Genomic DNA, 13927 nt, shown 5'->3' on the forward strand with positions numbered 1-13927 from the left:
TAGCGATTTGCCCCCAAAAAAACAACTTGTGCTAAGAATACTTTCAAAATATAATCTAAACACATTCTATTTGAATATATTTTGTATAAAATTAAGCTTCATAGATATATATCGACATTTGTTTCAATATCCAATCACCTTAATTTTTAAATGGAACTTAATTAAAGTCGAGTCCATTACATTTCAAATAAAGGTCGCTTTTTTGAAGTTTTTGCTTTCAGATGCAGAACTAGACCGTGCTTCTAAGGCATATAATATTATTTGTGGTCTATGGACATTGACACTGATGACTTACAATTGACTCCTCCCATGATAATAATAATAATAATAATTATAGTTATTATTAAACGGCCGTGGGAAACCTTCAGCGAAGGCTTTCCTTTTCATTGGGGCTCTCGAAACAGAGATACTGATATTTTGAAAATACAGCAAGTCCGAGAAGCGATAAATAGGTGGGTATAGGGATGGCAAGGAGAGATGAAAAGGGCTTTTGAATCATATCTACGCTCATAGCACATAGGCTTTTGCCAAACATCAAACTTGGCAGAAAAAAAATTACAGGAAAAGAGATCGAGGGGGTAAGAATATGATCACTGGTTGGAGAAAGGCGTTTTGCACTTCCATCTCCAAGGACACGGACTCTAAAGCTTTGAGAAAGAAGCATCAGCAACATTGCGACAATGATGATGCCAACCAAACTCCGAGAGCAAGTTCCAACTTTGCCTTCTTCTCTAATCCTTCAACCCCTAGACTTCGGTGTCGAACTTCTGTGCCTAAGGCAGCTCCTACTTCTTCAGTTCCCAATAGCCCTAGACTCCGTTGCAGAACTGCCAAAACTCCCAAGAAGCTCTCTGATCCGCCCTCACCAAAGTCGCCGTCAAATTTCTCACTTCTCAAAGCCAGCTTACGACTATCCAAGGTAATCTGAGTTACGCTTATGTCTTTTTGAGAAGTTGATTCATTTTCATTGTCTCACATTCCATTTGGACTCCTGTTTTTTTCCCCTTTCTGCAGAGTAAATGTGGAATCTGTATGCAGAATGTAAAAGCTGGATCGGGGACAGCGATTTTCACAGCAGAATGCTCTCACACCTTTCACTTCCACTGCGTAGCTACTCATGTCACCAAGCAACAAATCCTTCTCTGTCCTGTCTGCAGCACGAGCTGGAAAGAACTGCCGTCATTCTCCATGCACAATGACAACAACTACCAGAAATCATCAGAGGAAAACAGAGCACGCAAGGTTACCAGAAATGTCAGGACTACTAAGGCTTTGAAAGTATACAGCGATGACGAGCCCCTCATGTCTCCCACTTCTGTCGCTCGCTTCAATCCAATACCTGAATCAGATGAGAATGACGAAGTTTCAGAAGAAGAATCGATAGAGTTCCAAGGTTTTAACGTGAATCCAGTTCGGAATCCTCTGTTTTCGCCAGAGACCAGAGACATTGAAATGTCCTTGTTACCCGAGGCTGCTATCATGGCGGCAAATCGAAATTATGAGACTTACGTTATGGTCTTAAAGGTCAAGGCTCCGCCTTGTCGGACATTGGCATGCCGGGCACCGATAGACCTCGTGATGGTGCTCGACGTCGGTGGGACCATGGCCAGCTCAAAGCTTCAGGTAATAAAACGGTCGATGCGACTAGTGATTTCGTCCCTTGGGTCCACTGATCGTCTCTCCATTGTTGCTTTCTCGTTGGGGTCAAAACGGCTTCTTCCGTGCGAAGAATGACCAGCAGTGCGCAGAGATCGGCGCGTCGGATTGTGGACAAACTGACCGCGATTGCCGAAAGCCGAGCAGGATCGTGTTTTAAAGACGACGCGCTTAGGAAAGCCGCGAAGGTGCTAGAAGATCGACGAGAGCAGAACCCCGTAGCAAGCATCGTTCTTCTATCGGATGGTGAAAATGAATGCATAACTAATCCTTTATTCGTGGAAGAACGTCCGTGTGTGTCATCTACGCGCCACCCTCACCTTGATATCCCTGTCCATTCCGTGAGACTACCGGACGGAGGAACCACGTTTGACCACGCACAGCCACATTACTCTCTTGGCAAGTACTTGAATGGTTTGTTAAATATGGTGGCGCAAGACCTGAGGCTTCAACTAAGCGTAGTCTCCCGCCCCCTTCCGGCGGAGATCGCCGCAGTGTACTGCGTCTCGGGTGGGCCTACTGCCATTGGGGCGGGTCTGGTCCGTTTAGGCGATCTTTACGCGGATGAAGAGAGAGAATTATTGGTGGAGTTGAAAGTGCCCGCCGCTTCTGCTGGGTCCCACCATGTTCTATCCGTACGATCATCTTACCGGGACCCACCTACTCGAGGGTTAATATATCCCAGAGAGCAGGCACTTCCCATTCCCCGACCCCACGCCGTCCGCTCGTCGGATCCGAAGATCGAACGATTGCGGAATCTCCACGTCACCGCAAGAGCAATAGCCGAGTCAAGACGGCTAGCCGAGCACCGCGATCTATGCGGAGCTGGCTACCTACTCTCCTCCGCTCGAGCTCTGTTGACGCAGTCGGCTTCAAAATCGGCTGAGGAGTACTTGCGGTGGCTGGAAGCCGAGCTGTTCGAGCTACAGCGGCGGAGACAGAAGCTTCAGAGCGGGAGCCAACGAAATAATCGCGCGGAGAAGATGGAGCTACTTACGCCGACGTCAGCCTGGCGAGCCGCCGAGAGGTTGGCTAAAGTGGCAATCATGAGGAAGTCCATGAACAGAGTCAGCGACTTGCATGGCTTTGAGAACGCCAGATTTTAGCGATAATCCTCCTCCCTGCCTGTCGTACTTGGTAACTTTGTAAAAAAAGAAAAAAAAAAAAAACTCTGAATAGAAAATATTATTGTAATCCAAAAGTGACCCACGAATATAGTAGTAGATTGGGTATCGGAGCGCCGTCTGTGTGTCGGAGGCAGGTACGATCTGAATGTAATTCTAATGTTCGAAAATGCCAATGAAGTTGGGTGGTCCAAATTTGGGGGTTTACGTTGAGAAAAGTGATAATGAGTATTATTGGAGGTGTTGTGATAAGTGAGTGTGTGAGGTGTCAGTTGTGAGGTCCTACTGCTTGGGATGAAGACAAGGGCTGGGTGTGTGGGTAAATGACATGTATACGCGTACGAGAGGCCCGAATGCGAAATTATTGGGATATAATTAGCCGGCATGTTTGTCTATTTTGATGGTGATATCGGTGGTGGTGCACAATTTTGAAATAACCAGAATGTTGTGTGGCTAGGAACTTCAGCTTCGTTGCCCAAGGATTGCTAGCTCCTTTGGAATTCATAAATACATTTTACACAAATTAAGATATTTTTTTTATATTTATCTCATATTTTATAAATGTAAATTTGTTTATAAATCATTCTAAATGGTTTCTAATTATGAAGAAGAGAAAGCGGACAAAGGCATAAAAATGGAGCCTTGTTAAGTGTCATGAAAGCCATTCACTTTGTAGTTTGTGTCAGCCTGGCAGTGGTTTCAAAGATGAATCATAGCTTAAAAAACTGCCCCAGCTTATGCGGATGCTGAAAACGGCTCTGAATTTACTCTCATGTGCAATTTGGTGCTGCAGGAACCAACTGGTGCAGAAAGGGACCAGAATTTTCTTGGATTCAACGAGGAGTTTCAAAAGAGGGGAATCTATTTCACAAATCTGTCCCAGACAAAGTAAATCCAGTGGGATGGATTATATATGTATTAAATCACTGCATAAGATAGAGTGCATTCTGTGACATATTTTGAGGAGGCACATCTACTAGAGATTCATTCACTGCCAATCCCCGAGGTTGAGTTACTACTTTTTTGAACGTTTTTAGGCCAATCCGGGCACATGCCATTGTGATTTACTATGAGAGAAGAGGATAACCCTGGAAAAGCCGGCAGCATCGGAGAAAGCAGTGATTCTACTTTCGCACGACATGACAAACAAAGAGGCCGTGGGGCACGTTTTCTTGGGTTGGAAGAGAGCCCCTTTCAAAACCTTCCAAATGAAGAACCTGGTCTTCATAGGGGCTTTTAAGTTTCGATATGCTGCACTTTTAAAAATATTTACTAATATACTGTAGTTAAAATCATTTTTAGCATGAACGATTTTTAAATTATACACAAATCGTTCTTGGCATGAATGATTTAGAAATCATTCTGGACATGAACGATTTCAGAAATCGTTCTTGGCGTGAATGATTTTACTTTTTAAATTTTTTTAAATCAAAAAGTGAAATTATTCACGCGAAGAATGATTTCTGAAATTATTCATGCCAAAAACGATTTTACTTTTTCCTTTTCACTCTCCATACAAGAGAATTTCCGCCAAGTTTGCATGCAAGACCAATTATGCGTGCAAGAATAAGAATCTCTAACAATACATGTGAGAGTAAAAACGCTCTAAAATTTAATTATGCGTGTAAGACCAATTATTCAAAGCAATAGTTCATTATTTTTGTAAAATTTAATTTAATAAATATCAATTTATTGCATGAAATTAAAATTTTAATTGGGCTAAAATCTTTTAGGCCATTGAGTTGAAATGAAGGGTTCAAAAATAAAGATTTTTTCTCTAGTTTATCACATTTATTAAAAATTATTTACTTTGATTTCTTTTAAATTGTAAAAGTATATTTCAAATTTATAGTTTTTATTTATCATAGAATTTAAATGATATAAGTTTAAAAGATTTTATAAGTTATTTCAATTTATAATTCAAAAATTTTAAAAACTTCTTTATTACAAAGATTTATAAACATAATTAGTTAAATATATGTATTTATTAAAAAAATTAGTTAAAATTTTAATCAAATTTTTTATGTTTGTCTTGACTGAATGAAATTAATATAACTATAAAAATATAATTTAAAAATTTATTAGAATCATAAGTAAAATAGTGAATAGATTTTATTTTAATATAAATTTCAGTTAAAAATTATATTTTTAGAATCTTTTTAGAATACTTCTATTAACAGTGTTAACTAATTAGACTAAACTGTATGCTTTTAAAATAGAGAAAAGATCTATGTAATTGATGTAAACTAGAAAGATAGTTAGAGTATTTTATTCTTGATTCAAAACACTCATATCATGACATGTCATCATCAATTAAAAAATACAGCATAACAAATAGCATGGAAAAAGCAAACTGGAAAAAAGAAATTATGAGTGCCTTTCATTCATTTCAATTTTTCATTACTTACACCTTATTTTTACCTACAAAATATATGAAAGCAATAGTTCATTAGAAGTGGGTAGAACACTTTTTTTTTAATTTACCAACTTAATGTATACCACATATTTGATATTTAGGGTGTATATATAATCATTTTTCAGTTTTATCTTACCAAGTTTAAATTTTTCAAGAAGTATACTTTCATAAGAAAGAATAATAATCATATACTAAAAAAATGAAACTTATATCAAAATCTTAACATCTTAAAACAATATAACAGATGATAGTTTACTGTTAAATAAGAGGTACCTAGTTTAGAAAGAGTACAAATATTTCAGATTGTTGAACTCACCACTCACCTCCTGAAAAATAGAATAACGAAATATTAACTTATCAAAGGTAGTATGGATGAAAAATCAAATTGTATATCACAACTATAAACTTTTTAAAAGAAAAAATAGAAGAGAAACAATATATACCCACAGCAGCAGTAAAAGAGCTTGTCTTGTTTGGAAGCAAAGTAAAAAAATAACAGTGCAAGAGAATCATGAAAATAAAACAAGTGAGGAAAAGAAGAGAGAACTCGGATTTTAGAGATGAAGTAAGAAAAGAAGAAGAAGAAGAAGAGAGCAAGACATGAAGTAATTCACATGTAATATATATAAAGCTATAGATGTTGTAGCCTCACGGAAGCAATGGGATTCTCGCATGTATTTTCAGAGATTCTTATTCTTGCACACATAATTGGTCTTGCACGCATACTTATTCTTACCCCCATAATTGGTCTTGTACGCATAATTGACATAGATTCTCTTATACAGTGAGTGAATAGAAAAAAGTGAAATCGTTTTTCAAGTGAACGATTTTACTTTTTGAATAAAAAAATTTAAAATTTAAATCATTCATGTCAAGAATGATCTTGCAAAGAACGACTTATGTATAATTTGAAAGTCGTTCTTGCTAAGAATGATTTTAAATACAGTAGTACAGTATATTAGTAAATACTTTTAAAAGTGCAGCATGTTGGTATATAGTTTCACTGCTTATCGTATTTTGATAAAAAAGCTGAAGAGAGCCCCTTTCAAAACCTTCCAAATGAAGAACCTGGTCTTCATAGGCGCTTTTAAGTTCCAAATTTCTTTCCTTACTTCCTTATCAACACTATCTGACGTATTACACACCCCTCACGCAGGTCGGATTCACTTGTCATGTTTTGATTACAAAATTTTTGCTCTGTAAAAATTAATGCATTTGACCCTGTTTCATATACAAAGTAGAATACAGAAGTATGTGAGAGTAATATAATCTTGACCTGTATGAAAATATTTCTTTTAATTGATTGTAGGATTAGGAAGTATCCAAACTCTCCCAAATTCAATAAGAATGTGATTGTCTTTGAAAATTTATCCTGGTCCCCTTACCTATAAAAATATTGAAAAATTTAACAAAAGTATTGAGTAGTAATTACAGAGTCTTTCTTCGGTTTCTTTTTTTTCTTTTTTTTGTTAACGCCTAAACCGAAAGGAGGTTTTTCTTTTTCATCGCATTTTCCATCAGAGGAAAATGGACTGGGCTTTCTTTCTCATGGTCCAATTTCGACCTGCTCATCTTAGCCTAGGACCACTAAGAGTTGGCCCAGAAAATAAAGTCGAAAAAAAACCGTTTTTAAGAAAACAAAAAGGAAGTTATTATGGTTTTCCTTCCTTTCTCCCTCTTCCCCCCCCCCCCGGCGTGCAGATTTTTTGAAGCCGGAGGCCGAAGTCGGGGCTGGTCAAGCCACCCGACGAAGATGGAGTACGAGAACAAACTCGTACTTGCTCCAATGGTTCGAGTTGTAAGTTTTCCTTCCCCCCCCCCCCCCCCTTTTCATTTAGTTGCCAGTACAAAATTGAGGAATGGAATGAGAAAGAAATATAAATTTTGTTCGCCATCCGTACCTTTTTGCAGGGCACTCTGCCATTTAGATTACTAGCTGCTCAATATGGTGCAGATATTACTTACGGTGAGGAAATCATTGATCACAAGCTTGTCAAGTGTGAGCGCCGATTCAATGGTACAGTTATTGTTATAATAATTAAATTTGTGATTTTCTTCATCACGTTAAGTTCTTGGTTTTAGTTTTTGACGCAGTAGTTGTGCAACAACTCAGTTGCAGTTACTGTAAGTTTGAGTCGCTATTTGTTCTTGCTAGTCATTGGCTTTTCGCGCCATGTTTTGCTTCTTCCGAGTATTGTAGATACCCACGAAGAATAAACACTGATGCAGTCTTGGAAACACGACATTATATGAAGTATTCATAGTTATTTGTAGTTTGACTCTAAGTTGTGTCAGAGTGTTGCATCTTGTCGATCATCCGGACAAGGCTAGGCTCTTTTTTTTTTAAAGTGTCAGTGCTTCATAGGTAAAAACACAAATGAACTGCCTTTCTTCTTGACAATACGAAAAAGAGTTGATTAGCTGTTCAAATTCTACCATGGGAACATGGGATCAGTGTTCTCTGTTATTGTAAGGCTAATCTTGGTGGTCATCTACTGGGATGGCTTGTTGGTATTGATGGACGGTCTTGATTATGAGTCGATACATCGGCGACCCAAAACTAAATTTGGATATGAGAACTCCATCACAGAATAAAATTGAAACGTAGTGAAAGAGGGTGATATGTGAGAGAATGTCAAAATTGAATTGGTATGAAAGAGCTCCCGGGGGGGGGGAGATACTGTTAGGCATAGTTTATGGTAAGGTTTTGAACTTGGATGAATATAAAAACGAACTTCTTATATTTGCTTAGCTTCTAAAATAAGCTTATAGCTTTAGTAAGTTTTCTAAATTATTATTCCAGCTAGGAAATGTCATGATGATGCAAATATTTCACACAACAAGGACTTATCCTGCCTCATTCTAGTCAATGTATCTGAAATGCTGTTCATTTTGGTGATTTCTACTCTATGTCTTGAAGATATGGAGAAAAAGTGATTTCATTTGTTTTGTCATTCTTTTGATTGAGCCATGTATAATGTTCCACATAGAAGATGCGTCATGGGTATTTGAGGATTTCTTGCCTTTCTTATTTTGCTTCTTCCCTTCCTCCCTTTCATTAAATTGTCTTTTGTTAAGGGGAAAAAAAAAACGCAAAGAGAAAGGTTCTCATTTTTATTTCTTATTCCGGCTCAAAAGTGACTGGTAACTACTGACTAGAGGCTGTGGAAACATCCATTATGATCCTGTCTTGGTAATCTAACAAAGGCGTGATCTTCTTGTTCAGAAATCATTGGATCCACTGATTTTGTGGAGAAGGGAACACAGAGTGTTGTTTTCAGCACCTGCAATGAAGAAAAGGACAGGGTTGTCTGTCAATTAGGAACGTCTGATGCTGTGAGGGCCCTGAAAGCTGCTGAACTAGTGTAAGCTTCATCTTGAAGTTAATATTTTTCTTAACTTTTGAAGTACTAATTGCTATTATTTGTAGAATTTTACATTCATTTCATTTCTTTTTTATCTATAACCTTCAAACGCTGTTGACATTTTACATTAAATTCATTTGGGGATGGATATGGGGTTTCAGGTGTGATGATGTTGCTGCAGTAGATATCAACATGGGTTGCCCGAAGTCATTTTCTGTCAGTGGGGGAATGGGTGCTGCTTTGTTGACCAAGCCAGAAGCTATCCATGATGTAATCCTTAAAATGGTGATTTTCTTTTTGCGAATGTACTTTGATAATTTGAGATTAATCATTGCCTCTTAAAAAATCCAGATCTTAACAACATTAAGGAGGAACTTGAGCATTCCTGTGACATGTAAGATTCGACTTCTAAAGTCACCTAATGACACGGTGGAATTGGCAAGGCGAATTGAGAAGACTGGTGTTTCAGCTGTTGCCGTCCATGGGAGGTGATTTCTAGTTCCTCTGATCTTCTTGTGATTTTTTTGTTTTCAAGTTTTGTGGAAACCACAATCTGTGCATTGTTTACTGTGATGTTTTCAAAGGAAAATGGATATTCAAAACAAAACAAATTCAACGGAGTCCCCACCAAAAGATATACATTTTTTATTTACAGATATGTGTCCCTTTGGAAAATGCTCACTGTGTCATGGCTATGTGTACTGTTTCTTACCCTTCTGTACTGGGAGACAGATATTGGTCCTGTTTATTAGGAAAGTCGAGATTGACTGACTAGAAGTAACTTGCTGACTGTTTCAGTTGGAAGTCTAACAATTCTTCGATGACTCTGGACCAGCAGCTCTTGTTTGATGAGTAATTTTTTTAACGGAAAAAAAAAAAAACTTGATTCATTCACCACAAGCACCGTTGACGCCATAGCATGGCATAATTGAATTTTTAAAAATAGAGTAATTCCTGTATCCTTATTACATCAAATCATACCTTTTGTTTCTCTTAATTTATTTTGCAGAAAAGTTCCAGATAGACCTAGAGATCCTGCTAAGTGGAATGAAATTGCTGATGTTGTATCAGCACTATCTATTCCAGTTATAGCAAATGGAGATGTCTTCGAGTACAATGATTTTCAACGCATCAAATCTGCTACAGGTAGCTGAAATGAAAATTCCCTTTCAAGAATTTTTCAGTTATGTTTTGCTTGAGTTGTAGGATGCTGCACAGTAAGACAAACTTAAATTTTAATAGAAATTTATTCTATAAAATGTGTCAGGGTCTCAGGGAGTTGGATTGTATCTTAATGTTATATTTGATATAAAATTATGCCTTGGCTAACATATGATGCAGCAAGAAGGGAGAACTGAATGATTACTTGTTGGATTTTTTATACAAGCAACTCAATGACGCATGCAATACATTTTGTATTAAGCATGCTATCGTAGTTAACATGTTATTGTAATTATACCTCAGAACTTACGCCTATCATTACAATCTTTTTTAAGGATTTACCTTAGGGTTATTGATCATTGGTGATAAGTAATTTCTGCTAAGGGTTTGGTTTTTCTTAGCTTTTCGTGGATTTCCATCTTAAGGGATACTTTGCTACGGGATATGTGGAGACCTTAGTCATTCTGTTTCCTTATCTATTAAAAACAATAAATATACAGTGCCATGTGACTTGTGATAGATACCCAAAACTTCTGCAGCTATACTCTTATTATCAAGTTGTTACTATGGCTGTTATGGCTTGGTGTTTCTTAGCTTTTCGTAGATTCCTATCTTAAGGGATGCTTCGCTAGGGATATGTGGAGACCTTAGTCATTCTGTTCCTTATTTATTAACACGATGTGTGTGTGTGTGTGTGTGTGTAGTGCATAGATACCCAAAATCACTGCTGCTATGCTCTTATTATTAGGCTGTTACTATGGCTGTTATGGGGTTATGGCTTCTACTAGGTTTTCAACCTTTGGTTCTGACTTAGTCAGCCTTTAAGGAAAGGTAGGCTTGATAAGCATTCAGTTACCATAGAATCTTAAGGTGAACAGATTTGATCAGCTGCAGGCACTATTTTGCAGTAACATGACGGTGGATGTATATTTCTATAGTGTTTTACAACCCTTTTTAAAATAATAATAATAATAATTGCATCTCGTCGTATAAATTCTCATCACATTTGTATCTCTTTGATCATATTACGTTGGCTAAGTTTTTACTTTACTTTTCTTTTAATGTAATTCTGGTCTGGTTGAAGGTGCATCGTCTGTGATGGTTGCCAGAGGGGCACTCTGGAATGCTTCGGTATTTTCACCTGAAGGCAAAGTTTCTTGTGAAGAAGTGAAAAGAGAATATATTAGGAAGGTATTCTTTATTGTATAATTTTTGTACTCCTCCAGTCCTAAATATAAAACCCGTATACTAGTGTGTATAATGGTCTTATATTTAAGACCGGAGGAGTACATTATTAATTAAATGCTAAATTCACTTTGGAACTTTGTGGCTTGAGATGACAGAGCAGTGCTCACCATCATGAAAGATTAATTTTCCTGCTCTTTTGTGTTGTTTCCATTTCATTAAATGATCCTCTTTTTCCGGCCCTACTTATTCTCGTTTTATAGGGAAGGGCATTAGAATTAGATTCTGTCTATTTTGGCACTGTGTACTACTGCCTTCTGCTTTTAATTTCAGTGCATCTTATGGGATAGTGATGTCAAAAGCACAAAGCATACATTAAAGGAAATAATAATGCATTATTCTTGCCTTGAACTTCCGGAGGGGAAGGCTGTGATCAAATCAGAGTCCCTGGCAGATCTAGCGTAAGTCAGCTTTCCAGTCACTTTGCTCGAATGTTACATATATTTAGTATTCTGGGAAATGAACTTTCCTGTTATTGAGAATCCTATAGCTATTACTAGGAAGATGTGTTTCATTAGGTAATGTTTGCTGTGTCGTAATCGTTATTTATAGAAGTGTTGAATCTTGCATTGATCCGAGTGTGGAGGTCTTCATATATTTAAAATGTGAGTTTCTGATGTTTCAGGCGACTCTACGGAGAGGAAGACTACTATCAATTTGTCAACAAGACCAGAATCAGTGCTGATGGGTATAGATAACGTTGGCCTCATGTTTTATAAGTTGTATTATTATTCTTTGGTTGGAAAGAAGGAAAATCTCTTACTAGAAAACATGAACAGAAATGCAACCAACCAACCGATTAGGCATTTAAAATGCCGTTATTATTTTTTTTTCCCCCCGTGTAAGCTGATGTTGTTTTAGCTGCCTGAATGACTCAGAGCCATATAGAAGTGGTAACATGTTATCTTTTTTATTAAAAAAATTAATTTAATATCTTATCATTCACTCAGCCTTTGAAGGCGCCGAACGAATTGGACATATAATTTAATTTGAAAGCAATCTTTTTTAATTTTGTATTTGAGGTTTACATAAAACTCCATGATTTATGTTAGAACCTAGGGCATGATACAAGTTTCACTTATTGTGTCTCAGTTTAGCCTTAGATGGTAAAGCTAACCCTTTTTGGCAAGTCAATATCAAATCTTGATCAGATATTAATATATCTAATTAAAAATGGCGAACCGCCTCATATGTTATTCAGACACAACTTGTTCTTACGCGGTCCTTAGCTTGCAAGTTGGTGGTTCTGAATATTAATATTAATGCAAGATATGGAATCTCTGGCGATGTGTATTTTTCACGAGTTATAAGCAGTATAATTTTTTAAAAATTTCATGTAATGAAAGAAAACCATAATTATTGCAGAGAAACGAAAAAAAGAGCTTAACTGTTGTTAGGGATATAGTTGCTTGGATTGCTTTTGTTGAAAGGAACCGAAAATGTTGACAATATTTCGCTGCAAGTATGGCTCAAAACACACTATGTTACTATTTAGAATCATGTTTAAAATCATTTATAAACACGTTTTATGTAAACCGAGATAAATTCATTTCACATGCTTATCTAGTATTTTATAAATCGTAATTAAAAAGATGTTTATAGGTCATGGCAAATGAGTCATATAGTATACAAATGTGATATGATTTTCTCTATATTTGCAAATTGAGATGTCAACTTGTAATATGCCCAATGAGGTTGCTTTGTGAAGCATGCTTGCTTCCTTAACCAAATACTACCTCCGGTCTTTAATATAAGACCCTGTTTGACTTTTATTTTGGTCCTAAATATAAGACCCAAATCCACTTTGTCTCTTATATTTATACATTTTTTCCAAAGTAACCCTTTTAATAATGATAGTTCTAGTCAATACACTTAATTAGTAAGAATATTTTAGGAAAGACAACACCTATTTAGGATAAATAACTAACTCAACTTACTTCCTTAATCTCCTCAAATTAGTCAACTGGCTCTTATAATTAGGACCGGAAGTAGTAATTTTGTTGCTATTGACTTGTAATTTAAATAATACCCATTAAACTTTGCTCCAAAAAAAAACCACCTTCATGGAACCTATTCTCATTTTTTGTTCACCAAAAACTATTGCTGGCCACTTGGCGAATTAAGAGAAATGTTGTACTACTATTTTATATTTCAATTCTCGACACAGCTTTGAAAAGAGATTTAACGCAATTTAAAAAAAAAAACATTTGTTAATATTATCGTTCCCACTGCCAACCACGGGCCACCTAAGACAAGATAAGGCTCCCCCAATTAAAGATTCATTTTAAGCTTCTTACGGTGCCTTAATTCCAGGAGAATTTAATGAAGTAATTTGAACTTCGTTTTCAATATGAAAACTAAGAAAGGAATTGGTCAAAACTCACTCTTTAAAATTAGGTAATGAAAAAAATGAGGTTGGGCCAGCTCTTACTTAAAAAGAGATGACGGTGTTCAATAATATTGCTCTATAATTAAGCAAGAAATTTCCTGGCCTTTTCATAGCATGTCATATATATACACATAGCACCAAATTAAACCAATCCCCGTATTATTTGTTCAATTATGAGTTACGTATTGGGTTGAAGTTTCATGTCAAGTGAGTTTTTTTTTTTTAAATATACGAATAAGATACTTTAATTTCCCTTTCTATATCAAGGTGATTGGACGTTGCAATGGCGTCAGAAGCAGAGCCGTGGTAATAAAACAAGACTAGCTCCTGTATTTAGGGTGTGTTTGGATGAAATCAAATCGTGGTTTGAAAAAGTGATTTTGGAGAATAGATTCTGGGAAAAATAGATTCTGTAAAAAAGTGATTCTGAGAAGTGAGAGTGTTTGGATAGTTGTTATCAGAAGCACTTTTTATATATACAAATTACTAAAAAAAAGACATAAGTTAATATGATAATTACAGAAAAAATAGATTTTATGATATATTTTAATTTGAAGAAATAAAATTGTTA

The 13927-nt window shown here is 36.4% G+C and overlaps 1 protein-coding gene and 1 pseudogene across 1 annotated transcript; both read left to right on the forward strand.

Moving 5' to 3' along the window:
• Positions 1–442: 442 nt before the first annotated feature.
• LOC114714039 (E3 ubiquitin-protein ligase WAVH1-like) lies at positions 443–3030 on the forward strand (annotated as a pseudogene).
• A 3862-nt stretch (positions 3031–6892) lies between these two features.
• On the forward strand, positions 6893–11799 carry LOC114714042 (tRNA-dihydrouridine(20) synthase [NAD(P)+]-like). Its single transcript, XM_028898735.1, has 9 exons — positions 6893–6994; positions 7108–7213; positions 8423–8561; positions 8723–8831; positions 8913–9049; positions 9571–9707; positions 10807–10913; positions 11241–11368; positions 11593–11799. Exons 1-9 carry the CDS (start codon positions 6950–6952, stop codon positions 11663–11665), a joined length of 981 nt encoding a protein of 326 aa, XP_028754568.1. The 5' UTR covers positions 6893–6949; the 3' UTR covers positions 11666–11799.
• The last annotated feature ends 2128 nt before the right edge of the window (positions 11800–13927 follow it).

The sequence above is a fragment of the Neltuma alba genome, unplaced genomic scaffold, assembly GCF_004799145.2.
Source record: "Neltuma alba isolate B1F8T4 unplaced genomic scaffold, ASM479914v2 tig00011485_pilon, whole genome shotgun sequence".
NCBI lineage: Eukaryota > Viridiplantae > Streptophyta > Magnoliopsida > Fabales > Fabaceae > Neltuma > Neltuma alba.